At 40.2% G+C, this 26,246-nt stretch overlaps 1 protein-coding gene across 1 annotated transcript in view; it reads left to right on the forward strand.

Moving 5' to 3' along the window:
* astn1 (astrotactin 1) overlaps window positions 1–26,246 on the forward strand; it is a gene marked incomplete at both ends in the record, with an annotated part of 706,990 nt that overhangs the window by 432,277 nt on the left and 248,467 nt on the right. Inside the window, one exon of the mRNA XM_084058603.1 lies at window positions 13,556–13,660. Within this exon, the coding sequence (XP_083914729.1) occupies window positions 13,556–13,660 (105 nt within the window). The remainder of the gene's footprint in view (window positions 1–13,555; window positions 13,661–26,246) is intronic.

Raw genomic sequence — 26,246 nt, forward strand, 5'->3', positions numbered from 1 at the left:
ATAATCTGGCTGCAAAGCAAAGGCACAATTCACAAAGGTGTTGGTATTTAGTCTATTAATTAATCATGGGTGAGTTTAGGGCATAGTGTACTGTAACATGAATTCAGCCCAACCAGAGTGTCATCTCACATTGCCTTTAAGAGGCCAGGTGTGCCCTATAGCTGCACCTGGCACACTGCTAATTAAATGGGGGGGACTCTGCACGTCGAGAAGAGAAGTGAGCGGTCAGAGGCCTTTCTGTTAGTGGAATAACCAGGTTGCTACTGGGAAGGGTGTTTTAGTGCATGTGCCCTCATTAGCCCTGTTAAAAACCTGGGAAAGCATCTTTGTCATTTTATATTTTAGCTATACTGTATGTACAGTAGGACATTGATACTCAAATTATTTAATATTTTGGCTATTCAAAAATAGCAGATCTACAAGCTCATAGCGCGTCACTTCGTGCCGCGCTATGAGCTTGTATATCTGCTATTTTTAGATGAAAATGTGTGCAAATCTTTGAATAATGTTTTTTTTTTTTTTAAAGTGAACATTTTTTGCTTTGCTTCTGGGGGTGCCTGGCACAACATATCTTGAGATGGGGGTTGGCGGCCAAATACATTACAGGCTATAATTTTAGATATGGCAACATCCAACGTTTTTCTGAAAACAGTTAGAAGACATTTGTAGAGTCTGTCTCAGGTCTCAATAGGTTAACATGTATTTTAAGGTGCAAACATAAGGCAGGTGACTATTCAGATTGACAACTTTGACCGGTTGCCTATGTTATTTTGCACCAAGGATAAGTAGGTGTGGTGACTTTGACAATGGCTGCAGCATTGATTGTGAGAAGAAGACACACGCTAGCAGGCAGGGTGACAAAGAAAAGACACAATATTCCGTCAGAGAGTCAGACGCCAGAAATGGATGTGATTAAATAGAGGTCCAATGCCAAGTCATGTTTTACTGTCTTTGTTTGAGGAAATAAAATATGTCCTAGAACAGGTAATTTAGATAATTGTGTCCATTTATGAGTTTTTCTTTTTTTTTTTTCGTTTTTGCTTGCTTACCAGATTGTGAGGTTTCTCTGATGACTCATAGGGATCATTCACAGGCTGCTTTTGAAAAATGTTGAACATTTGCGCAAATCTTTGAATATATATATATATGTTTTTTTAAAGCGAACATGTGTAACTCAAATCTTTGCTTCTGGGGGGATTCTACAAATGTCTTCTAAATACAGTTTTTTGTTTTTTTGTTCTCAAACTTTTTTCACGTCAAGGACCACCTAAAATCTATTTGGCCGCGGACCCACATCTCAAAATAGTTTGTTCCAGGGACCCCCCAGAAGCAAAGATTTGAGTTAAAAATGTATATATATATTATTATTATTCAAAGATTTGCACACATTTTCTCAATATATTTTTTCCCAAAAATAGCAGATATACAAGCTATTTGGCAATTTTTGAATAGCCAAAGAAATATAAAAATTACACGGATGTGTTCCCGGATTCAATGGTGTTTAAGGGGTTATTGCTTCTCAGTGTGACTTTGGTCTTTAGACCAAACAAGTGATGATTCCACAGCTGTTGCTGCACAACTTTTGAACCTTGTACCAGGTGGCTGTCCCCCCCCCCCCCCCCCAACATCCTGTGTTACTGGAGGAGGAGACATCATTATTAATTATTAACACCTGTACGTTTGTATAGAAGATATACACCTACTGTAACAGTACAACACACTAGAAGCCAAACTCCCTCCTTATCAAGGGCTCCGGTCGGTGCTGACTACACACACTACACACACACACACACACACACACACACACACACACACACACACACACACACACACACACACACACACACACACACACACACACACACACACACACACACACACACACACACACACACACACACACACACACACAGAGACACACAGACACACAGACACAGAGACAGTGAACTTGGGATGTTTGCAAAGTGAAGTTCAGTCAAATTAATCATCCTGTCAGACAATGAGAACAGTGCACCCCAGGGTTAACCCATTGAGACCTGAAGCCGATTCTACATGTCTCCTAAATCTCAACAGTATTCTCAAAAACGTATGTTTCTATATCAGTGGTGCTCAATCTTTTTCATGTCAAGGACCCCCAGAATTATATGTATTTGGCCGCGGACCCCCATCAAAATATTTTGTTCCAGGGACCCCCAGAAGCAAAGATTTGAGTTAAAAATGTTCGCTTTAAAAAAATATATATTCAAAGATTTGCACACATTTCCACGAATTTTCAAAAATAGCAGATCTACAAGCTCGTAGCGCGGCACTCGGTGCCGCGCTATGAGCTTGTATATCTGCTATTTTTGAATAACCAAAAATGTAAAATATTGCTTTTTAGCTCAAATCTAAAAATGACACAGTTCCAGGTCTCAATGGGTTAAAATGGGAGACAAGGCCTCTCAGCAAGAAGAAAGAATACCGCTGCACCGCGCTGTATGTTGTGTTTGGTGGCTTGTTATTCATTTCCACCCAGGGAGGTTGTTGGGGGAAGGGGGGTGAGTGGGGGGTGGGGGCCATGTAGTGGCAGTGGTATCAAGTAACTAAGTACATTTACTTTTGAAGAATTTTGACTTTACTGGAGTATATCCCATTTTCAGTACTTTTACTTCTACTCCACTACATCTCATAGGCAAATATTGTACTTTTACGCCGCTACAATTATTTGAAAACTTTAGTTACTTTTAGCAGATTTAGATTTTTATCGCAAAACATACATTACCCACTTCAGCCCTATATGTATATAGATTTCGGCCATTTGAAAATAGCCGATCTACAAGCTCACAATGCGTCGCATCGCGACGCATTGTGAGCTTGTAGATCTGCTATTTTCAAATGATTTGTATGCATTTTGAACTTGTGAAATGGGACAATTTTTCTGCACAATGAGTACTTTCTACTTTTGGTACTTTTAAGTACATTTTGACACCAATACTTTTGCTCAAGTCATTCTTGAATACCTTTCCTTTTACTTGTAACGGAGTATTTCTACATTGCAATATTGATACCTTTACTTAAGTAAAACATGTGAGTACTTTTTTCCACCTCTATGTAGTGGGTGTGTTGCAGCGCGCTCGAAGCTCAGTCCTGCTCGCTCACTCGCTCACTCGCCCGCTCGCTCGCTCGCTCACTCGCTCACTCGCCCGCTCGCTCGCTCGCTGGCTGGCCAGCTGGGGAATACATCTCTCGGCCCGGGGAGCCGTTTCCCATAAGAGGGGATAAATGGATGTAGCTGAAGGTGAGGACAATGCAGGAGCATCACATTTAGAGGCTTATTCATCACGTTCATAGGAGGGAGGTGTCATGCCTCTCTGCCAAATGTTGCATTTCCACACAGAAGCTCTCCTTGTAAAGGAAACCGTAGCCTCAAACGGGCTACAGTACTGACATCACTGCACACAGCAGCACCGCTGTGCCTTTCACTTCCTTATCTAATTGGTATTTCCACTTTAGCTTTCAAAATGAATTACAACCGTGGCATTTTTATCCTTTTGTTGGCCGAGTATAATGCCTCCTTAAAATAAGGTTTATCCTTTGACTCAAAATGGTCTCTCTCTCTCTTTTTCTTTTCTTCTCTTTTTTAAACGTTTATTCTGTAAGTATTCAGCAGTGTTGATTTTGTCGACTAAAACTCTAACGAAAAATGTTGGTGGACTACCTTTTTCCACTGACAAAAACTGATTAAAAACTATAGCTGTGATGACTAAAACTAAGACTAAATATATTGACAATTTTGTCAACAAATGAAAACAAGCATTGTGAGCTTGTAGATCTGCTATTTTCAAAATATGTTTTATACATTTTGAACTTGTGAAATGGGACAATTCTAATGCACAATGAGTACTTTCTACTTTTGGTACTTTAGTACTTAAAGTACCAAAAGTAGAAAGTACTCATTTTAAATTATAAACTAAGCCATGATGACTAAAGCTAAGACTAAATATTTTGACAATTTTGTCAACAAATTAAAAACTAGACTAAAATTTTAGTGAGGGATTTAGTGGAGAAGAGATCCAGTAGAACTAAAAGACAAGTCATTTTATGCTTGGTTGAGCTTGGGTGTTGCTCTCTGAAAATAGTGTTTGGATGATCTCAGAGAATCCCATTTACTGTTAGCTTGTGGTTTTTGATTTTGCAATTCTACATTAAGGCAACACCTACTAGTGTGCATTGCTATACCTCTCCTCTTTCCTCTGACTCAGTGGCTTTCAGCCCTTTTCATATCAAGGTCCATTATTTATTGGGCATTTGAGCCACGGAACCATCGTTGATGAGATTTAGACTCTCAGACCCAAGACTTATTTTGTTATCCTGTCCACAATTCCATCCATGCTGTATTGATGTTGGTACTGTATCATAGGAGAGATGATCAAAATAACAATTCTTCAATTAAGTAATGCAGATGTTTAACAATAATTTAACTGTTGAGAGCGTAAAATGAAACCAAATGGACCCTTAAGGGTCCATTTGGTTTCATTTTACGCTCTCAAGAGTTAAAGATCTATAAGGGTCCACTTGGTTACCAACTCTCCATCATTTAGCTGGGGACCACCTGGAACCCCCTCAAGGACCACATGGTGGTCCCCGGACCACTGGTTGAGAACCACTGCTCCAAATGATACCTATAGATAACATCCGTGGTGCAGCAGTGAGGACGTGAGGCTTGATTCTTTCATAGTGGTGTTCTTCACAATGCGTCACACAGCTTGTGAGCTTTTGCCAAGAGGTTTTACTTGACGACACCCACATGAAACTATATAGTATTGTGCTTAACGCTTCAGTGCCGGTGTGCACAACACAACCGGTGTGCACAACAGCCTGCGACGTTCAGAGTGTCTGTTTGACCTGTATATAAGCCCTATCACACCTATACGTATATGCATTACCACCGCTGTCAAAACACACACAATGGTCTAGTTCACTTCTCACCTGGAATTCCAGGCTGTGAAACATAATGGAAATCCAGGCTGAAACTCATTCATTGCTCTGCCTCTCTTTCACGTGCCAACACCAACATGAGCCTGCATGGTAGAAGCTCACATCATGGTCATAGTATAACAGAAATGGATCATTCTGATTCATTTATGATGATGATGTGTCACATTATCGTTGTGACACATAACGCCTTGTCTGAATTTGACCTACAGTATATACAGTTGATGTTAACAGCGTGTACATGACTAAATAATGAAAATAATATATTTTTAAAGCCATTAAAACCGGGAAAGCATCTGTGTCATTTTAGATTATAGCGTTGGCTATTGAAAAATGCGAGCTTGTACATCTGCAAAAAAAAATCTGCCATTTTTGAAACATCTTGAAAGTGTTGAAATGTTTACTAATTTTGAATTACAAAAAAGTTTGAGAACTACTGATTTAGAAGGCATTTGTTGAATCGGCCTCAGGTCTTAGTGGGTTAATTATTATTATTATTATATATTATTTATTTTAGGTTATCAGGGGTCCCAGCTGTCAGAGTGTCTCTCTGTACTTCAGGCCACAAGCATTGAAAATACTACAATATATATGGCAGGTTCAGGACTTAGTTTCTTTCCAGTAACTGCTGGCATACTGTAGCTACTGACAAAGACACATTATAGGACCTACGTGAAATATGGGACCTCCTTCTGAGACATCGTTGCCTGCTAATGGCATTTTTTTTTTACATAGTAGTTTATTGGATGTATTTATTTCATTCATTTATTGCCTGTGGTTTTCATACTGTTTGGGGGGATTATGTGTTGTGACCGCAACGTGTGACTTGAGTTTACCATGGACTGGGACAACATACAGTGGTCACCTATTGACATCCGCACCGGAGTCTCTGAAACGTGGTGTAGACCAGTGGTTCTCAAACTTTTTCATGTCAAGGACCCCCAAATTGACACTTATTAGCCCGTGGACCCCCATTTCAAAAGATATGCCAGGGACCCCCATAAGAGAAGATTTTTTTTTTACGGCTCTAGCAGTGATTCTCAACCATTTTAATTTCAAGGACCCCCAATTTGACATGCATTAGGGCTACATACCCCCATTTAATGGCATTTTTATGACTTGGACCGCAATTTATATTGTAAAATCTATGTCAATTTAACTCTGAGAGTGTACAAATGGAACCAAATGGACCCGTTAGGGTCCATTTGGTTCCATTTGTACACTCTCAGAGTTATAGACCCTTAAGGGTCCATTTGGTGCCTAATCTATCATTTAGCTGGGGACCCCCTGGAACTCCCTCAAGGACCCCTGGGGGTCCCCGGACCCCACTTTGAGAACCAATGGTGTAGACTAATGGGGCCGTCAGATTAGCAGTTTATCTAACAATAACAACAACAAGCAATTCGTAGCATACCCCAAACACATCAGTTGAAAACCATGCTAACATGAAAAGGTTAATAAATTGCATCCTTAGTTAGCATGATGTGTATTTGCACCAATTTCTCACACAATAAATACATCTGTTGGTCAATTACAGGCGTCATTGACTCTCTGGCAGTGTCCCATTACTCCACTTGGTACAATAATATGTTTGGAGAACAAACACAAAACAGGGCGACAGGAATGGATGGTACAAGCATTGAATGTGTCCTATATTGGGTTTGTTCAACAAGACAGTTTGAAGTCCAGGCTGCTGCTATACTGTCTGAACCGTTCGCGTTTGACAAACAGAGGAGCCTGAACTTGTCTCGTCCTCAAAGACAAACAGCGTTCTCGCCGCTAATGCCGGAGACAGAACATACTTGTACGCTGTCAAAAAATGTGACATCACATCTTACGTGGGTGTCACGACCGAGGGAAAAAAATCTGTGGACGGAATTCAGATCTGCCCAATCCCATTAGACCTTATGTGATCAACATTCAAAGATTCAGAAGGTCAGAATGTGAATTGGATCATTGAACGGGTCGGCTGAGGCCAGACTCTGCTTGCTTGCAAGCAGGGGAAAAAACAGAAAAGTGGCCTGCATGCGCCTCAAGACAGGTGATATATTCTGACATCGTCTCAGAGGGTCTTTGGTTTGCAGACGCGAGCACGCATCACAAATCCGTTGTTACTCTGTGACAGATTGACCTCTGTACCGTGAACATATCCCTCTGTCCTCGACAACGAGACACGACAAGGAGGTTGATCTCTTTCTTTTTTTATCCCTTCTATATCCCATTGATACCTGGAACGCATCTGTGTCACTTTAGATGTCTTTGGCTATTCAAAAATAGCAGATATACAAGCTCATAGCGCGGCACCGAGTGCCGCGCTATGAGCTTGTAGATCTGCTATTTTTGAAAAATCTTGAAAACATTTATTTTTAGATTTTTTTCCCAAAAACTGTTATGATTTGATTTTTTTTAAAGAATCGCCTCAGGTCTTAATGGGATATTTCACCATATCCTCGTTTGCTCTTTTGAGCGCACGTACGCACGCACGCACACAACACACACACACACACACACACACACACACACACACACACACACACTCACACTCACACTCACACTCACACTCACACTCACACTCACACTCACACTCACACACACACACACACACACAGACACACAGTTGTAAGGTCGTCCCTCCGCTCATCATCTCTCTTGTCTTCCTCGGTCTCTCCACCCGTAGCTACAGGTACCATGTCTGTCCTAGACGGCGGTGTGATCCTTCCACATGTACTTGTGAACACGCTGGGACAGTCAGAGTGATGTATGGAGGCCGTTCCCCCAGCGAGGCTGTCAGGCAGAGACGGGCTGATTTCTATCTGTAGCCCATTGTGCAGCTCTGCATACAGCCTGATAGGATAGGATGTAGACGTTACCCTGTAACCCTGTAGCGTCCCCCCTATTCTGGGGGGGATACATTCGCTGAAAATAGCCGATCTATGCCGCGCTATGAACTTGTAGATCTGCTATTTTTGAAAAATAGTGCATTTTTTGTAAAACTTTGAAAATGTATTTTTTAAAGTGAACATTTTTAACACTGTTACAACTTCTGGGGTTCCCTGGAACAAAATATTTTGAGATGCGGGTCCACAGCCAAATACATATCATTTTTGAGAACCACTGATATTATAGCAACGTAATCTTTTTCAAAAAACTGTTTGGATTTAGAAGACATTTGTAGAATCCCCAAAGATTTGAGTTACACATTTTCACTTTGAAAAATATATTCAAAGACCCACGATTTCCCAAGATTTTCCCCAAAAATAGTAGATCTACAAGCTCATAGTGCGACACTCAGTGCCGGGCTATGAGCTTGTATATCTGCTATTTTTTTTTAATAGCCCAAAGACATCTAAAAACGACAGAGATGCGTTCCCGGTTTGAATGGGTAAAAATAATAATATACTTCTGCATTGAGCTGAGATTGGATGAGAAGGGACCAAAGCTCATATTTTCACCTCCACGTTTTGTTTGTTAAGAATGTGCACATTCCATAGTCCTATAATCAGTGGGGTAAAGTAACTAAGTACATTTACTCAAGTACTGTACTTAAGTACAGTTGTGAGGTATTTTTACTTTACTGGAGCATTTCCAATTTCCAGTACTTTTACTTTTACTCCATTTCATCTCAGAGGCAAATATTGTACTTTTACTCCACTACAATTATTTGAACATTTTAGTTACCAGTTACTTTGCAGATATAAATTATTATATTATAAAACACACATTAACCACTTTAGCCCTATTTTATACCTAGGCTATTTGAAAATAGCAGATCTACAAGCTCACAACGCGTCGCGAAGCGACGCGTTGTGAGCTTGTAGATCTGCTATTTTCAAACATTTTAGTGCTTTTGCTTTTGGTACTTTAGGTAGATTTTGATGCCAATACTTTTGTACTTTTACTCAAGTACATTTTGAATTCCGGACTTTTACTTGTAACAGAGTACTTCTACATTGCAGTATTCATACTTTTACTTAAAGGACGACTTCACCACTTTTCAACATATCTTCATATAATAGGTCCTCACTAATGCTCATGATAAAATGGTACAATTTTTTTCTACTTGGTCTGTGTCTCAGAGGAGGGCTGTAAACAGTTCAGAAACCTGTCTACCAGTGACATCATCGATGGGGAATCCAAGCTAATAGAAACTGCAGGCTTTGTATTCCTGGAAAGTTGCAATGCAATAATAGATCCCATTGTTCTCGCCTTAATAAAAATCTGAATAAAAAAATTGTAATCTTTTTGGAGAAAAAAAATCCTGCCTAACGATGATGTCACTGGTAGACGGGTTTCTGGACTGTCCACAGGCCTCCTATGAGACACAGACCAAGTAGAAAAAAATTGTATCATTTTATCATGAGCATTAGTGAGGACCTATTATATGAAGATATGTTGAAAAGTGGTGAAGTCGTCCTTTAAGTAAAACATTTGAGTACTTTTTCCACCACTGCCTATAATAAATAATTGTCTGGGGATTGCATCTTTTATGCTGACCAGACGTGTGTCTGACTCGCCGGGCGGCTACAGATGACGGATGTGTTTTGGTGGAGGCTGTGTTTCATTGACACATTGTCCTCATGTTGTGCCGCTGCTGCCAATGATGATTCGGAAGGAGTCAATCAGCGGACTCAGACGAACGCCGTGCGTTCATACGTTTTATGGACCGTGCAGAGAGCATGGGAAATGAAAAATACACTTATGATGATATGATGACACATGAGCAACTTGTAGTGGTGAGAGGAGAGACGGGCCATATTGCTTTCTGCAGGGATACGGGTTGTTAAATTTGATCAAATCAATATAGATAACATAGCGGGGCTGTAAAAGAAGAGCAATGTAAAGTATAGGAGCGTCATGAGACAATATATTCAGTCATACAGTATGTGAGGATACTATCCTACCTACATTGCCACAGAATATTGCCCAGGCCATTTATAAAGTCTACGTCCACTCCTTATACTGTATGCAGTAAGGCATCTTTTTTTAAATTATTGTGAAAAAGATTAATATAATTTCAGTACAAGAGCAATTATTTAACTTGAATGTGTTTGTTTGTTTATTAATTTGATTGCTAAGCACTTGTCCATTGCTGAAAGTGATGCGTGTGGGTGTTTTGTTTTGTTTTGTTTTCTATTACAGCAATTGTTGTATTACTCGATTTTCATGATGCTGCACGGCCCTCAAATCTATTCCTATGTTGGGCTGATCAGATCAAAGGTCTCAGAGTTATGGCCAATTGAAGTGTTAAACACCCCATATGTGTTCAATTATATTTCAGCCACGCTATTCTGATAGCAGTCCCCTGAACGATTTCTGTTTGTGTGTGAGTGAGTGAGTGAGAGAGAGAGAGAGAGAGAGAGAGAGAGAGAGAGAGAGAGAGAGAGAGAGAGAGAGAGAGAGAGAGAGAGAGAGAGAGAGAGAGAGAGAGAGAGAGAGAGAGAGAGAGAGAGAGAGAGAGAGAGAGAGATTGAGAGAGTGAGAGAGTGAGAGTGAGAGAGTTGGTCGGATGTTGTAAATGTGAATCTAGGATTTATTTGGTACAAAATGCATTGTCCATTGAGATTCGGAGGTGGAGGTGGGGGTGGGGATCCCTTGTGATTGGTTTAGGGAAAAAATCCCCGCCCCCTTGTAATCGCCGACACAGGAGCCAATGTCAGACTGAAGCTCCACGCAGCTTCAGTCAGGGAAGCCCTCAACATAGCACAGAGATGTCTGCGGCTGCTGTCCATGGTTCTGAATTAACTGTGTAGCTGCTGTCCATGGTTCTGAATTAACTGTGTAGCTGCTGTCCATGGTTCTGAATTAACTGTAGCTGCTGTCCATGGTCCTGAAGTAACTGTAGATGTATTTTTTCTTAGTGTCCTGGTAAATAAAAAGGGCGTGGTCACATAAGCCCTATACTAGTTGACTGGGGTCCCCCAGGGGTCTAAAGCTGGGCCCCTTTTATTAATTTGATTGCTAAGCACTCTAGTTTTAGTCGACTAAATATCTACAGTTGATTTAGTCGACTAGAATGTATGTTGGCGGTGCATTGATGGCGTCTTAATGGCTGATTTTACACTTGGTTGCATGCTGAAAATAGCCGATTTACAAGCTCACAACGCGTCGCACTGCGACGCGTTGTGAGCTTGTAGATCTGCTATTTTCAAAGCGCGACACCCGAGCGCAACCAAACATGAAATGACTTGTCTTTTAGTTCTACTGGATCTCTTCTCCACTAGATCCCTCCCTGACATTTTAGTCTAGTTTTTATTTGTTGACGAAATTGACGATACATTTTGTCTTAATTTTAGTCATCATAGCTTAGTTTTTAATTCATTTTTATTTTGTTTTTGTCAGTGAAAAAAGGTAGTCGACGAGAAAATGTTGTTATAGTTTTAGTCGACGAAATCAACACTGTTAGCCTGTTGCTTTGTCGCCAATAGTCTGAACATAGCGTGGGAGTTTTAGAGTTCTTCTCCACCAGACAACTCAGAGAGGATCATATACCATGGCCAATTAAAATTAAATGATTACATTTTCAGCATGTCATGTTGAAAATATAAACTTTTAGATAGCGCTATCTCCAGTAAAAACAAACAAACAAACATCATTAATGACTTTTCTAGTCTCCCTGCTAATTCAGAGAGTTTGAGTCGATACCCAGGCTGAATAAATTGCTTTGCTTAGAAATACAAAATTGTTTTGATAGCTTTATCTAACCGAGACGGAAAAAGACACAAATCCGTGGACAGATTTAGCAGATATAAATTGCAGCCTTGTTTGTTTTCTCATCCTGCTTTTTGTGGTTAATTACGCTGAGGCACCAGGTTGTCTTCTGACTGAATGAATGAAGAACGCTGTGTGTTTGGCACGCATTGTAATTTAAATGGGATCATTATAATCCAGATGAAATGTGTTTCAGAAAACATTGCTTGCCCTTTGACATCCATTTCTGATTTAGCCGTTAAGTTGTTGTTTTGCTGGTCAATAATGTTTCGCCGTGTTTCCACGTCAACGAACGACACGTCGCATCGTGACGCATTGTGAGCTTGTAGATCTGCTATTTTCAAAAGGCCGAAATGTATATACGACTGAAATGGTTAATATATGTTTTGTAATGATAATCAAAATCTACGAAGTAACTTAGGTTTTCAAAGAATTTTAGTGGAGTAAAAGTATAGTATTTGCCTCTGAGATGTAGTGGTGTAAATGTACTTAGTTAATTCACACTACCGGTAAGATGTTGCCCTGCCCTTTCATCTGTCAGTAAAAGTTTGCTCTTCCTTCAACTATGTCAACTCTTATGAATAAATTGCACATTAATATTATCGTCTCCCATGTGTTTTTGTAGATATGGCAAAGCAGTGTGTGTCAAGACTACTCTTTGATCTACCCGTGGAGGCGTTTGCTGCATTCCTCTACCATGTCACATTATTACACGTCTTATTAATATTTATCAAGGATTTTCTGCTTTTCTCCAGGTATATGTTGAACTAGGTCGAGGTATAGCATCTATACCGCTGAAGACAACATCCGTCGCTATGCGTTGTTGCTATCACTATCATACAATTACAAATGTTTACTGTGTGTATTTGGTAAACTGTAGCAGTGAGGTTTTTTTGATCTAGCACAAAAAACACAGTATTCTGTCCCGTATCATAATAATATTTTTGATATCATGAAATGTGTGTGTGTGTGTATATAGGGGTTGCTGAAGAACTAGGTCTTGAGCTCCCCTTTGATGTTGCACAGAAGACTGCATAATTATGTCCTGTCTACCAGTGCAGATACTGTTTAGCAGTGGTTCTCAAACTTTTTCATGTCAAGGACCCCCAAAATGAAATGTATTTCGGCCTCGGACCCCCATGTCAAAATATTTTATTCCAGGGACCCCCCCCCCCCCCCCCCCAGAAGCAAAGATTTGAGTTACAAATGTTTGCTTTAAAAATTATTATATTATATTTAACCCATTAAGACCTGGAACTGTGTCATTTTAGATTTGAGCTAAAAAAGCATTATTTTACCCTTTGGGCTATTCAAAAATAGCAGATATACAAGCTCATAGCGCGGCACCGAGTGCCGCGCTATGAGCTTGTAGATCTGCTATTTTTGAAAAATCGTGAAAATGTGTACAAATCTTTGAATATATATTTTTTTAAAGCGAACATTTTTCACTCAAATCTTTGCTTCTGGGGGTCCCTGGAACAAAATATTTTGATGGGGGTCCGTGGCCAAATGCATATAATTTTGGGGGTCCTTGACATGAAAAAGATTGAGCACCACTGATATAGAAACATACGTTTTTCAGAAAACTGTTGAGATTTAGGAGACATGTAGAATCGGCTTCAGGTCTCAATGGGTTAAAGTAACTAGTAACTAAAGTCTTCAAGTAAATGTAGTTGAGTAAAAAGTACAATGTTTGCCACTGAGATGAGGAGTAGAAGTAAAAGTATTGACATTTGGGAAAACTAAAAAAAATACCTCAAAATCGTACGTTACTTTACACCACTGTTGAGAACCACTGCTGTATACCCTGATCTAGCATCAAAGACTATATCCACTAATTAAGTATGCATCTGTCTATGTTTTTCTCCCCCAGGAATGGTGAACTACAGTGAGGTGTCTGGCTATCCTCTGGTCCAGCATTGGAGACTTCGCTCCGTGCTTTACCACGTCAAACTCAACCAGTGGGTCCTCTCCCAAGGTAGCCGTCTCTTTCTGACTGATAATTCATTGTGTTTTTTGCTAACGATCGTTAATTGGTTCTCCATTTGCGTTTCTGACAAAACAAACAAACAAAAGCCGCTGGTGATCATTTATTCATGACCTTGTGTAATTAAAATTACACATCAAAGTCATTAGCTCACAACAGCTTCATGGATTTTGCTTAACTTTCATTTTTCATATCATATTTGACAAAAAGATGAGCATGTTTTTCTTGTTTAGCCCATTAAGACCTGGAACTGTGTCATTTTTAGATTTGAGCTAAAAAGCATTATTTTACACTTTGGATTATTCAAAAATAGCAGATATACAAGCTCATAGCGCGGCACCGAGTGCCGCTCTATGAGCTTGTAGATCTGCTATTTTTTTTAAATCGTGAAAATTTGTGCAAATCTTTAAATATATATATTTTTAAAGCAAACATTTTTAACTCAAATCTTTGCTTCTTGGGGGTTCCTGGAACAAAATATTTTGATGGGGGTCCGCGGCCAAATACATATAATTTTGGGGGTCCTTGACATGAAAAATATTGAGCACCGCTGATATAGAAACATAAGTTTTTCAGAAAACCTTTGGGATTTAGGAGACATGTAGAATCGGCTTCAGGTCTCAATGGGTTAGGTAAGTCTTTTTTTATCTCCATTAATTTCAGTGTTACTTTATAGTCATACATGTGAATAAAGACTGTGAACAGACTCAGATAATATAATATATACTGCCTCACCCTGGTCAGCCGGGGCGCCTGATGGAGGGGAAAGCAACTGGTTGGAATAACGTGTTCCTTCCACGCGCTACGTCCTACCGGGGAAACTCCCCCCTGTTAGGTGATAAGAAGCGGCCCTGCTCACTCCTCATGCATTGAAGGAAGCATGAGCTCAGTTCGGGGCTCTCCCCAGGCTGGCAGAGGGAGAGTAGGCTACAGCGCCCAGGGTTACAGCTTAGGCATTGGCAAGAAAGAAGCAAAATGCAGCCCTCTAGACATATGTTATACATTTATAAAGCAGTTACTGACAGCAATAAGAGCTGCATAGTTTTAAAGGATATGACCGGAGATTATTTTCAAGTTCCATAGACGTAATCCATCATTGTCACAAAGTGGATAAGTAAAAACAACACACAAGAGTTTAATAAACGGTGTGGCCTCCCAGTGGATTTGAAAAGGATTGATTAGCAGGTGTCTGGGTAAGTGGCTTAAATCCCCCTCTATATGTAATAGCCTACAACTTAAAATTTAAATTGAAAGCATCTTAGTGCCGTGGGAGAATTGCTTTCCTTAACCCATTTAGACCGGGAACGCATCTGTGTCATTTTTTGTATTTCTTTGGCTATTCAAAAATAGCAGATCTACAAGCTCATAGCGCGGCACCGAGTGCCGCGCTATGAGCTCGTAGATCTGCTATTTTTGAAAATGTGTGCACAACTTTGAATATATATATATTTTAAAGCGAAAATGTGTAACTCATATCTTTACTTTCGGGGGATCCCTGGAACAACATATTTTGAGATGGGGGGTCCACGGCAACAGATATTTAAAAAAAAGTCTTCTAAATCCTAACAGTATGTTGCTACTGTATATCAGTGGTGCAACTTTTCCATGTCAAGGACCAATTATATGTATTTGATCGTGGACCCCCATCTTCAAATCAGTTGTTCCAGGGACCCCCGCCAGGAGCAAAGATTAGAGTAAAACAAATTGCTTTAAAAAAATATATATATATTCAAATTTTCACGATTTAAAAAAAAAAAAAATAGCTTGTAGATCTGCTATTTTTGAATAGCCAAATAAATCTTAAAATGACACAGATGCTTTCCCGTTCTTAATGGATTAAACATTCACAGTTTAATGCTTTCTGGTCCCCTTGCATTGGGGAGGGAGTTTGTCCCAGACTATTAGAATAAAAGTGCTTCAGAGTGAATAGAATTCCCCTGGAACAGCATCACAGTGAATAACCTGCTCCTTTCTGTCAACAATTACCATCACAGAGCCCGTCACCAAAACACTTAAACTCCCACTTGAAGCGCGGGATGCTGCCGAAAAAATAGCATGAATGCTCCTTCAATCTCAGGCTCTGTATAAAGGCTTAACCCTTTAAAACCAGGAAGGGAACGCATCTGTGTGTCATTTTAAGATGTCTTTGTCTATTCAAAAATATCAGATCTACAAGCTCATAGCGCGGCACCGAGTGCCGCGCTATGAGCTTGTAGATCTGATATTTTTGAGGAAAAAGAAACAATGAAAATGTATGCAAATCTTTGAATATATAGCCTATATAATTGTTTTTGTCAAATCTTTGCTTCTGGGGGTCCCTGGAACATACATATTTTTAGATGGGGGTCCGCAGACAAATAAATATCATTTTGGGGGATAATGAAAGATGAAAGAAGTTTGAGAACCACTGATTTATATATATATAGTAACATAATTGTTTTCAGAAAACTGTTAGGATTTAGAAGACATTTTTTAGAAAGATTTGAGTTAAAAATGTTCTTTTTAAAAAAATATATTGTATAAGTATTCAAAGATTTGCACAAATGTTCAAGATTCTTTTTTTTTTAAATAGCAGATATACAAGCTCATAGCACGGCACTCGGTGCCGTGCTATGAGCTTGTAGATCTGCTATTTATTGAATAGCCACAGATAATGGTTAAAGTAGTTAAAAATCAAAAAAATGACACAGATGCGTTCCAGGTCTTAAAGGCTTAAAAAAGAAAAGAAACTAGAGTTAATCTCATGAGTCGTCGTTCACACAAGGCTACATAGAAAGCAACAAACACAGAGCTGATCAATATTCTGCAGCCGTGCACAGATAGAATACAAACACGTCAGTGTTCCTATTCTTTTTGATCTGGTGGATAATCTTTAGAGGACCACGTTTTTCTCAAATAAATGGATTATTACAGAGGAAAGCCATTGTCTTTAAAGGATTTACACGAATCTACAATATATGTATTTAATCCACACTTTACTGTGATGTTACAGAGATACAGACAGAGATGCAGACAGAGATACAGACAAATAATGCCTTAGAACAGAAGTTTTTAAACTTTGAAATGATTCTCTACTAGTGTCCCGCATATTACAAGACGTTTTGGTTTAAATTAAATTAAATTAAATTGTCTAAATGTCACAATTGTACATTATAAATGGATTCATAGTGGGGATGTTGAAACTAGAAAGGTTTTTGTGTTGTGATCATTTCAAGTGAATTAAAAATGAGTTAAATGAACTACTAATTTGAACAGGGACCCCCTGGAACCAATCAAGGACCCCATTCTGCTCTAGACAGCTGGCCCCTCCGACACCACGCTGTAGAAATATACTGCATTATGAAACAATATGCAATATCGCACTCTATTAAATTGATATAGTACTTCTGTGTTCTCTCGACGTGGAACGTGTCATGGTGTGATGCGTTGTGAGCTTGTACTAGCTCCCTTTCCGAGACAGAAACGCTCCACACGTCCCAGACTCTTCTCCCTCCTGGCTCTCAAACCATTGGTTCTCAAAGTGGGGTCCGGGGACCCCCGGGGGTACTTGAGGGGATACCAGGGGGTCCCTAGCTAAATGATTTATAGGAACCAAATGGACCCTTATGGGTGTGTAACTCTGAGAGTGTACAAATGGAACCAAATGGACCCTTATGGGTCTGTAACTCTGAGAGTGTACAAATGGAACCAAATGGACCCTAACGGGTCCATTTGGTTCCATTTGTACACTCTCAGAGTTAAATTAACATTGATTTTACAATATGAATTGGGGTCCCAGAGATAGAAATGCCATTAAATGGGGGTCCGTAGCCTAAATGCATGTCAAACTGGGGGGGGTGGGTCCTTAAATTACAATGATTGAGAATCACTGCTAGAGCCGTAAAAAAAATCTTCTCTTATGGGGGTCCCTGGCATATCTTTTCAAATGGTGGTCCGCGTACTAATAAGTGTCAATTTGGGGGTGCTTGACATGAAAAAGTTTGAGAACCACGTACTGTCCCAAACTATGGAATGAACTCCCCAACTGCAGACTCACTCCCAATCTTCTGCCGTAATCTGAAGACTCACCTCTTCAGACTCCACCTCAGCCTGTAGCACTTAGTCCTAGCCTTGACCACCTTTATGCAAAGGCTAAAATGTAACTTTGATAGCATGTTATGTAGACAGATGCCAGGTCATTGTTGACCTGGCATCCTGTAGTGTGTATAGTTTCAATGTACAGGCTGAACAACAAAAAACAAACCCCCTAATAATGAATGACCAGCGAGACAATATGAAAAGCAGAGGCATGGATTGCCCCCCCCCCAACAAATCAAACCTTGCAGATTAGTATCATTGCGCTGCAGATAAATTATGTATAATGTCTTTATTATATTAGTCTTTTAGTTGACTTGAGCATTGTAACTCCTTTTCACCCGAAACATGTTTTAATTGTATGCTTTATAAATAACGTTTTTATTTGATTCAGCTTACACCATGTGGAAAAGGCAGCCCTTCAGACACGACACGGCATTAAAAAGAGTCACCGCAGGACACAAAGGGACTGTGATTGTAATAATGCGGAGTCGAGGGTCCATTATGTCAAATTATCCCCTTGTTCAAAACCCTCAGTTACTGAATGATTGCAGTGCCGGTGATTCAAGCTCTGCCGGGGTGAGAGAGTCTTGGAAGGCAATTTGAAAAGGTTTCCAGCGTTAAGGTTCTCCTCCCACACAAATTAACACCAAAGTCTCTCTAAAAGGGCGCTAGAGCAAACTGCTTAGCGACAAACAAGGTCAAGAGCCAAAAAACGAGTTCCTGAAAGACCCCCCCCTGTCCGTGTGCAGCCAGCTGAGAGAGAAAAACTTCCACTGTATAATTTAACCCATTAAGACCGGGAACGCATCTGTGTCACTTTAGATGTCTTTGGCTATTCAGAAATAGCAGATCTACACGCTTGTAGATCAGCTTTTTATTATGTTTTTAAATGGTGAAAATGTGTGCAAATCTTTGAAATATGTCTACATTTTTAACTCAAATCTTTGCTTTTGGGGGTCCCTGGAACAAAATAAAATTGAGATGGGGGGGACAAATACATATCATAAAATACATATCATTTTGGGGGTCCTTCACATGAAAAAAAGTTTGAGAACCACTGATATTATTGCAACAAAAGTTTTGTTTTGACTGCTAGGATTTAGAAGGCATTTGTAGAATCCCCAGAAGCAAATATTTGAGTTAAAAATGTTCGCTTTAAAAAATGAAATTTGCATAAATCTTCAAGATTTGAAATAAATAAATAGCAGATATACAAGCTCATAGCGCGGCACTCGGTGCCGCGCTATGAGCTTGTAGATCTACTATTTTTGAATATCCCAAGTATAATGGTAAAAAAGTGGTTAAAATTCTTTGCCGGTCTTACTGGCTTAAATCTTAACTGGGAACAAAACACTCTAATGATCTTAGTGCGGAGCATTTCAAACAAAAGCTAATCATCACCCCACAAAAGTGGAACGACATACAAAAAAAAGTCAGGTGGCTGGAACAGAAACATACGTCCGGACAAAGTGAGACATAAAACTGTGTAATTCTCATGAGAACAAGCAAACACCAGCACTCTGCAGCACAACCTCTTAAATAGGTTCCTCTGCCCGGCCAGCACAGGTGTTCCACATTCCTGGTAACCAGGCAGCGTCTGCAGGGATAGCACCGACAGAGAGAGAAGTCACCTCTTAACCCTTTAAGACCGGGAACGCATCTGTGTCATTTTTTTTTTTTTTGGCACCGAGTGCCGCGCTATGAGCTTGTATAACTGCTATTATCAGAAAAATCCTGGAAATGTGTGCAAATCTTTGAATATATTTTTTTTAAAGCGAACATTTTTGACTCTTCTGGGGGTCCCCGGAACAAAATATTTTCAGACGGGGGTCCACGGCCATATAATTTTTGAGAACCACTGATATTATAGCAAATATGTTTTTTCAGAATACTGTTAGGATTTAGAAGACATTTGTAGAATCCATCCAGAAGCAAATATTTGAGTTAAAATGTTTGCTTTGAAAAATATATATATTCAAAGATTTGCTCAAATTTTCATGATCTTTTTAAATTTTAGCAGATCTTTTAGCAGATCTACAAGCTCATAGCGCGGCACTCGGTGCCGCGCTATGAGCTTGTAGATCTGCTATTTTTTGAATAGCCCAAAGAAACCTAAAAAAGACACAGACTCTTCCCCGGTCTGAAAGGGTTAATGGGGGAGCAGGGGGGGGGGGGGGGGGGGGGGGGGGGTACTAGGGCTTTTTTGGCTGCCATCCACAGCCAGATAAAAACCCACATGCCCCACGGCACAGAGATGTACTGTACTGTACTACTGTATTGTACACACATCCCTTACTGGAGGAAGAAAAATACATTCCTTCACAGGATCCTCTACAACAGGAACAGGAACTCTAACAGTGGTTGTACCATAATCAAGATGTAGTGTATATACCTGTAGGTTCATGCTGCACGTGTTGCCAAGGGCTTTTACTTTGTATAGACCATTGGTTCTCAAAGTGGGGTACCAGGGGTACCTGAGGGGGTTCCAGGGGGTCCCCAGCTAAATGGAGGATAGTTAGGAACCAAATGGACCCTTGTGCGTCTGTAACTCTGAGAGTGTACAAATGGAACCAAATGGACCCGTTAGGGTCCATTTGGTTCCATTTGTACACTCTGCATGTAAATTGGGGGTCCTCTTGAAATGAAAATGGTTGAGAATCACTGGTAGCTGGCAGTGAAAAATCTTCTATTATGGGGGTCCCTGGCATACATTTTGAAATGGGCGTCCGCGGGCTAATAAGTGTCAATTTGGGGGTCCTTGAGATGAAAAAGTTTCAGAACCACTGGTATAGACGACAACATAAACACATCATTGTGGTAGGGCATTCACGAATGGTGATTTTTAGCATTCAAATTATTCGACCTATAAGTATTTGATTAATTGATTTGATTATAAGAAAAATGTTTTTTTAGAAAAAACACTATTTTGTATTTTATTTTTTTGGCCCATGGCATTGCCAACTCGACTCAAGGAATGCGAGTCGACGTCAGGCTCCTCGCCTGACGCGTCGACTTTTAGGGGACAGCCCTATAGGCACAACCTCACATACAGTATGAAATGATTTGACAACAATCAACCATGAATGGATTAGGAAAACTACCAACACCAGAGCTCACAGCTGTGTGACTGCTGTAGAAAAGCCACTGAAAAAAATCATAATCGACTTTGATGTACAGTGGTCGAATAGTGGTTTGATAATCGATTATCATCGTACTACTATATTTAGCTTACATGAATTGAAATCAGCCATACTACAACATTAGATTTGATTACAAAGGACTAGATGTATCGTAGACTCGCTGTTCCCTTTGCTGAAACACCTCCCCCTTCTTAGCACGAATGGCGCCACTGCTGTGGCAGTTCAGGACAGCAGCATATTGCTGTCCTGGGTATCCGCTGTCTCCTCTAGTGCTGACCTAACCCCCCCCACACACACACACACACACACACACACACACACACACACACACACACACACACACACACACACACACACACACACACACACACACACACACACACACACACACACACACACACCAGGGGGTTGCAAGCATTCAAGATTACTTTGTGAAATCTATGACCCAGAACAGGGTGAAATGATTCTACCTGGGGCTAGTTTGCTGTGTGTGTGTGTGTGTGTGTGTGTGTGTGTGTGTGTGTGTGTGTGTGTGTGTGTGTGTGTGTGTGTGTGTGTGTGTGTGTGTGTGTGTGTGTGTGTGTGTGTGTGTGTGTGTGTGTTAGGGTGTATATATGTTGCTCATGGAGTTTCTGAAACAGACACATTGTACCAACTCCCTATAATCCCCAATGTGACTGTAATAATATTAATATGTGTGGTGCTAACAAGAGGCCCTATTTTAGGGAAAGGAGCATGAACTATACAGGTTGGATTATAGGCTAAACATATTGCCACTGGGTGTGTGTTAGTGGGTGGATTCAATCATGACCAATCAAATTATTTAACCCATTAAGACCGGGAACGCATCTGTGTCATCTTAAGATGTATTTGGCTATTATTTTTTTTAATCATGAAAATGTGTACAAATCTTTGAAGATATTTATTTTAAAACAAACATTTCTTTACTCAAATCTTTGCTTCTGGGGATTCTACAAATGTCTTCTAAATCCTAACAGTTTTCTGAAAACACCTATGTTGATATAATATCAGTGGTTCTCAAAAAAAATCATGTCAAGGACCCCCAAAATGATATGTATTTGGCCCCTATCTGAAAATATTTTGTTCCAGGGACCCCTCAGAAGCAAAGATTTGAGTTAAAAATGTAAGTATATACTTTCAAAGATTTGCACACATTTTCACGATTTCCCCCCAAAAAATAGCCAAATAAATCTAAAAATTACACACAGCTGCGTTCCCGGTCTTAATGGGTTAATTACCGAGCAGTGCAACTTGTGCTCAGACCCAGCGCTGTGTGGGATAATTTCCAACATTGTTATGGAAGAAAAGCCTCAAACGTTAATGTCCTCTCCTAAAACAAACTGTATAAAAGTATCTTGGGGGAATAAGAGATGCATTTAATAGGTCATGATACTGGTCCTGTGAGGAGTGTTTCTCAGCTAATTAATTCCGGTTCATAAACTCGATTTATAATCGGCCATATAAACTACCACGGTGTGCACGTATAGTGCACGTGGACCCAGGCAGATGTCTGCTCAGTGTTCGCCTTGGGGTCCGCGTGTACTAGGCCTATTGCGGAGCAGATGTCCGCCTAGGTGGTCTGCACAGCACTCATTTAGTGTGTCCGTGCACACCTGCATGTGTGGCCTGTCCATGAGAAATGTTCACTGGTGGAAAAGGTACTCACATTTTTTACTTAAGTAAAAGTATCAAACCATTGATTAGAAATTGATCAAAATATCTCCTCATCCTATAATACATTGCACAAACCAAAACCCATAATTTCCCCGTGTCACTGTGTCGGACTAAACACAACAACAACAACATATCAATGTCACTAACAACACAAGCCACAACGCGCTCAATTACTTCACGCAGTCCGTAGCACTTCTCACTGCTCAGCACACATCTGCCCCCTCGAAGCATAATTAATTGCGGCCAACACAAACTCACAACATTACGGTCGACCAAGTTGTTCCTTAGCGTCATCGCTGACTTGATTTTGAGATTTTTATTAACACATTGAGTGCCAAAACCGTATATATACCTTTTTGCAAATACACCCGTGGAGTGCCAAAAAGGTATATATACGTTTTTTGTTTTATCTTTTTGTGTTTTTTCGTTTATTTCCACGCGGGAGGGGCTAGAGCAGCTCTGGAATCACCCTAGGATTCTGAGAAGGAAGGGACAGATGGATCATCGTGTCAAAAACATGGCTCCCATCCGCGTCCGTTCTATTTCCTTCTCTAAAACCCCTATAACTCCGAAACTTTTTACGTTGGGGAAAACGGCTAATTTTGTATCCGCGATCGCTTTGCTATTGTGACACGCGTGAAAGATGTTATCGTTCCAGCCGTTAGCCAGGCCCATCGGGCAAAATGGAGGCATGCTTTTTTTTTTCATGGATCGCTCGTCATGGAGTCTACAGCTTTAAACAGCACAATGGAACGCAACGGTGAGATTCCAGGCACCGAACGTATTCTGTTATTATAAAATTCTGGCACCCCATGTGTTAAGAAGAAAACCCGAACTGGATCAGTGGATCCGGATCTTGATCTTCAAATAGTAAAATCAGCAGGATGTTGACATTTCTATTAAAAAAACAAACAGTAGTGGCTTTGGCGATGTTCTATATCATTGGTTCTCAAAGTGGGGTCCGGGGACCCCCAGGGGTACTTGAGGGGGTTCCAGAGGGTACCCAGAAAAATGTGTAAATATAGCATCAGAATAATTTTAACCTTTTATACTTTGGCTATTCAAAAATAGCAGATATACAAGCTTGTATATATGCTATTTTTGAAAAATCTTGAACATTTGTGCAAATCTTTCAATATATATTTTTTAAAGCGAACATTTGTAACTCAAATCTTTGCTTTTGGGGGTCCCTGGAACAAAATATTTTTGGATGGGGGTCCGCTGCCAAATACATATCATTTTGGGGGTCCTTGACATGAAAAAGATTGAGAACCACTGTTCTATATGGTCTGAATGTTTGTGTATATGCTAAAAGACTGACTTTGAGAGATGTTTCAGCGTACAATGTAAGTCAATTTGAATGATCAATTTCTAATCAATGGAGCAATTATTTTTGATTTCTTGTCCACCTTTGGAGTTACATCAGGGCAAGGTAACTACACAACCCAAACCTCTACCACAGTGGTCTTGCCCTTTAAGTGAACTGATGTGAGGGTTTGAAGTTGGCTCACGCTCACTGCATTACAGTGACATTTATGAGAAAGGAGACAGTGTCCCCTGCACCACTGAACCATGGTTACAGGGCAGAGGCATGCCTCCCTGCTTCTATTTCTGTCTCTGTCTCTGCCTGCCTGACTGTCTTTATTTGTCCCTGTTTAACCCATTAAGACCTGGAACTGTGTCATTTTTAGATTTGAGCTAAAAAGCATTATTTTACACTTTGGTCTATTCAAAAATAGCAGATCTACAAGCTCATAGCGCGGCACCGAGTGCCGCGCTATGAGCTTGTAGATCTGCTATTTTTGAAAAATCGTGAAAATGTGTGCAAATCTTTGAATATATATATTTTTAAAGCGAACATTTTTAACTCAAATCTTTGCTTCTGGGGGTCCCTGGAACAAAATATTTTGATGGGGGTCCGCGGCCAAATACATATAATTCTGGGGGTCCTTGACATGAAAAAGATTGAGCACCACCGATATAGAAACATACGTTTTTCAGAAAACTGTTGAGATTTAGGAGACATGTAGAATCGGCTTCAGGTCTCAATGGGTTAATCTCTGCCTCTGTCTCTGTGCCTGACTGTCTTTATTTGTCCCTGTCTGATCTCTGTCTCTGATTCTCTTGCTCTTTTCCTTGTTTACATCGGTTTCTTCTGTCGTCTTCTCTTTTTTTTTTTTTACTTTGTCTGGCTTGTCACTCCGGCCTCTTGCTGGTCTTGCATTCCTTTGACTCTTTGTCTCTCTGCCTTTTTCTCTTCATTAATCTTTGTTGTTTCTTCAAAGTCCTTTGTTTCGTGTCGGTTTATTGTGTCACAGTCTATATATCTATATATATATATTTTTTGCTCTCATTCTGCTCTGGTAGCCTGTCATATTCCACAAAGCTGTGTGTGTGTGTGTGTGTGTGTGTGTGTGTGTGTGTGTGTGTGTGTGTGTGTGTGTGTGTGTGTGTGTGTGTGTGTGTGTGTGTGTGTGTGTGTGTGTGTGTGTGTGTGTGTGTGTGCGTGTGTGTGTGTGTGTGTGTGAGGCACTCTGACAGCTCACCTGCCTTGGAAGCTCCGGAGAATAAGATAATTGTTGGATGTCATATTTAGTCATGCAAGCACTTCTTGTTAAAGCTGCCAGAGATGTGTTCGACATTAATGCCGGGTATTCTGTTTTCTTCCTTTTTTTTCTCCTTCTTCTTTCACGCTACGTACCGTTCTGTTGAAACTCATCAGTATTCTTTTTATTTACCTTATTGTGGAGGTTCGGCAACATTTTCCCATTGTGCCTCATGCATCCCAGGGCCTGAAAGGGGAAAGATGAATAATGCTGAGGTATTACATTGGCTGGGAGGACATGGCCCATTGTGATCACCTGGGCCTTTTGTGTCATGTTTTTTAAGGCCATGCATTATTCAACCATCCGTCCGTCCGTCCGACATAAAAAGGCCTCGGCGTGTGGGATGTGTAACAGATTACACACACTGTAAGTAAAGGGCCGTAATAACACCACTAATGCATTTCCGATGGCACTGCTCTCGATTTAACCCAGTAACGCCGGGAACGCATCTGTGTCATGTTTAGATTTATTTGGCTGTTAAAAAAAAATAGCAGATCTACAAGCTCAAAGCGCGGCACCAAGTGCCGCGCTTTGAGCTTTTTGAAAAATCATGAACATGTGTGCAAATCTTTAAATATATATATTTATATATACGTTTTTAACTCAAATCCTTGCTTCTGGGGGATTCTACAAATGTCTTCTAAATCGTACAGTTTTTTGAAAAACGGATGTTCCTATATCAGTGGTTCTCAAGGACCCCCAAAATGATATGTATTTGGCCACGGACCCCCATCTCAAAATGTTTTGTTCCAGGGACCCCCCAGAAGCAAAGATTTGAGTTAAACATGATCGCTTTAGAAAATGTATAATTCTATTCAAAGATTTCACACACTTTAAAAAAAAAAACTGTTCAGATCACTTTCACAATTTTTAGCAGATCTACAATCTCATAGCGCGGCACTCGGTGCCGCGCTATGAGATTGTAGATCTGCTATCTGTTTTTTAATAACTCAAAGATATCCTAAAATGACACACAGATGCCTTCCCGGATTGATTGGGTTAAAACAGCGACCGCAATACTGTTTCTCATTACTCGAAAAGAAACTAAAGCTGGGCTCA

Source organism: Gymnoscopelus microlampas (assembly GCF_963454915.1).
Source record: "Gymnoscopelus microlampas genome assembly, chromosome: 5".
NCBI lineage: Eukaryota > Metazoa > Chordata > Actinopteri > Myctophiformes > Myctophidae > Gymnoscopelus > Gymnoscopelus microlampas.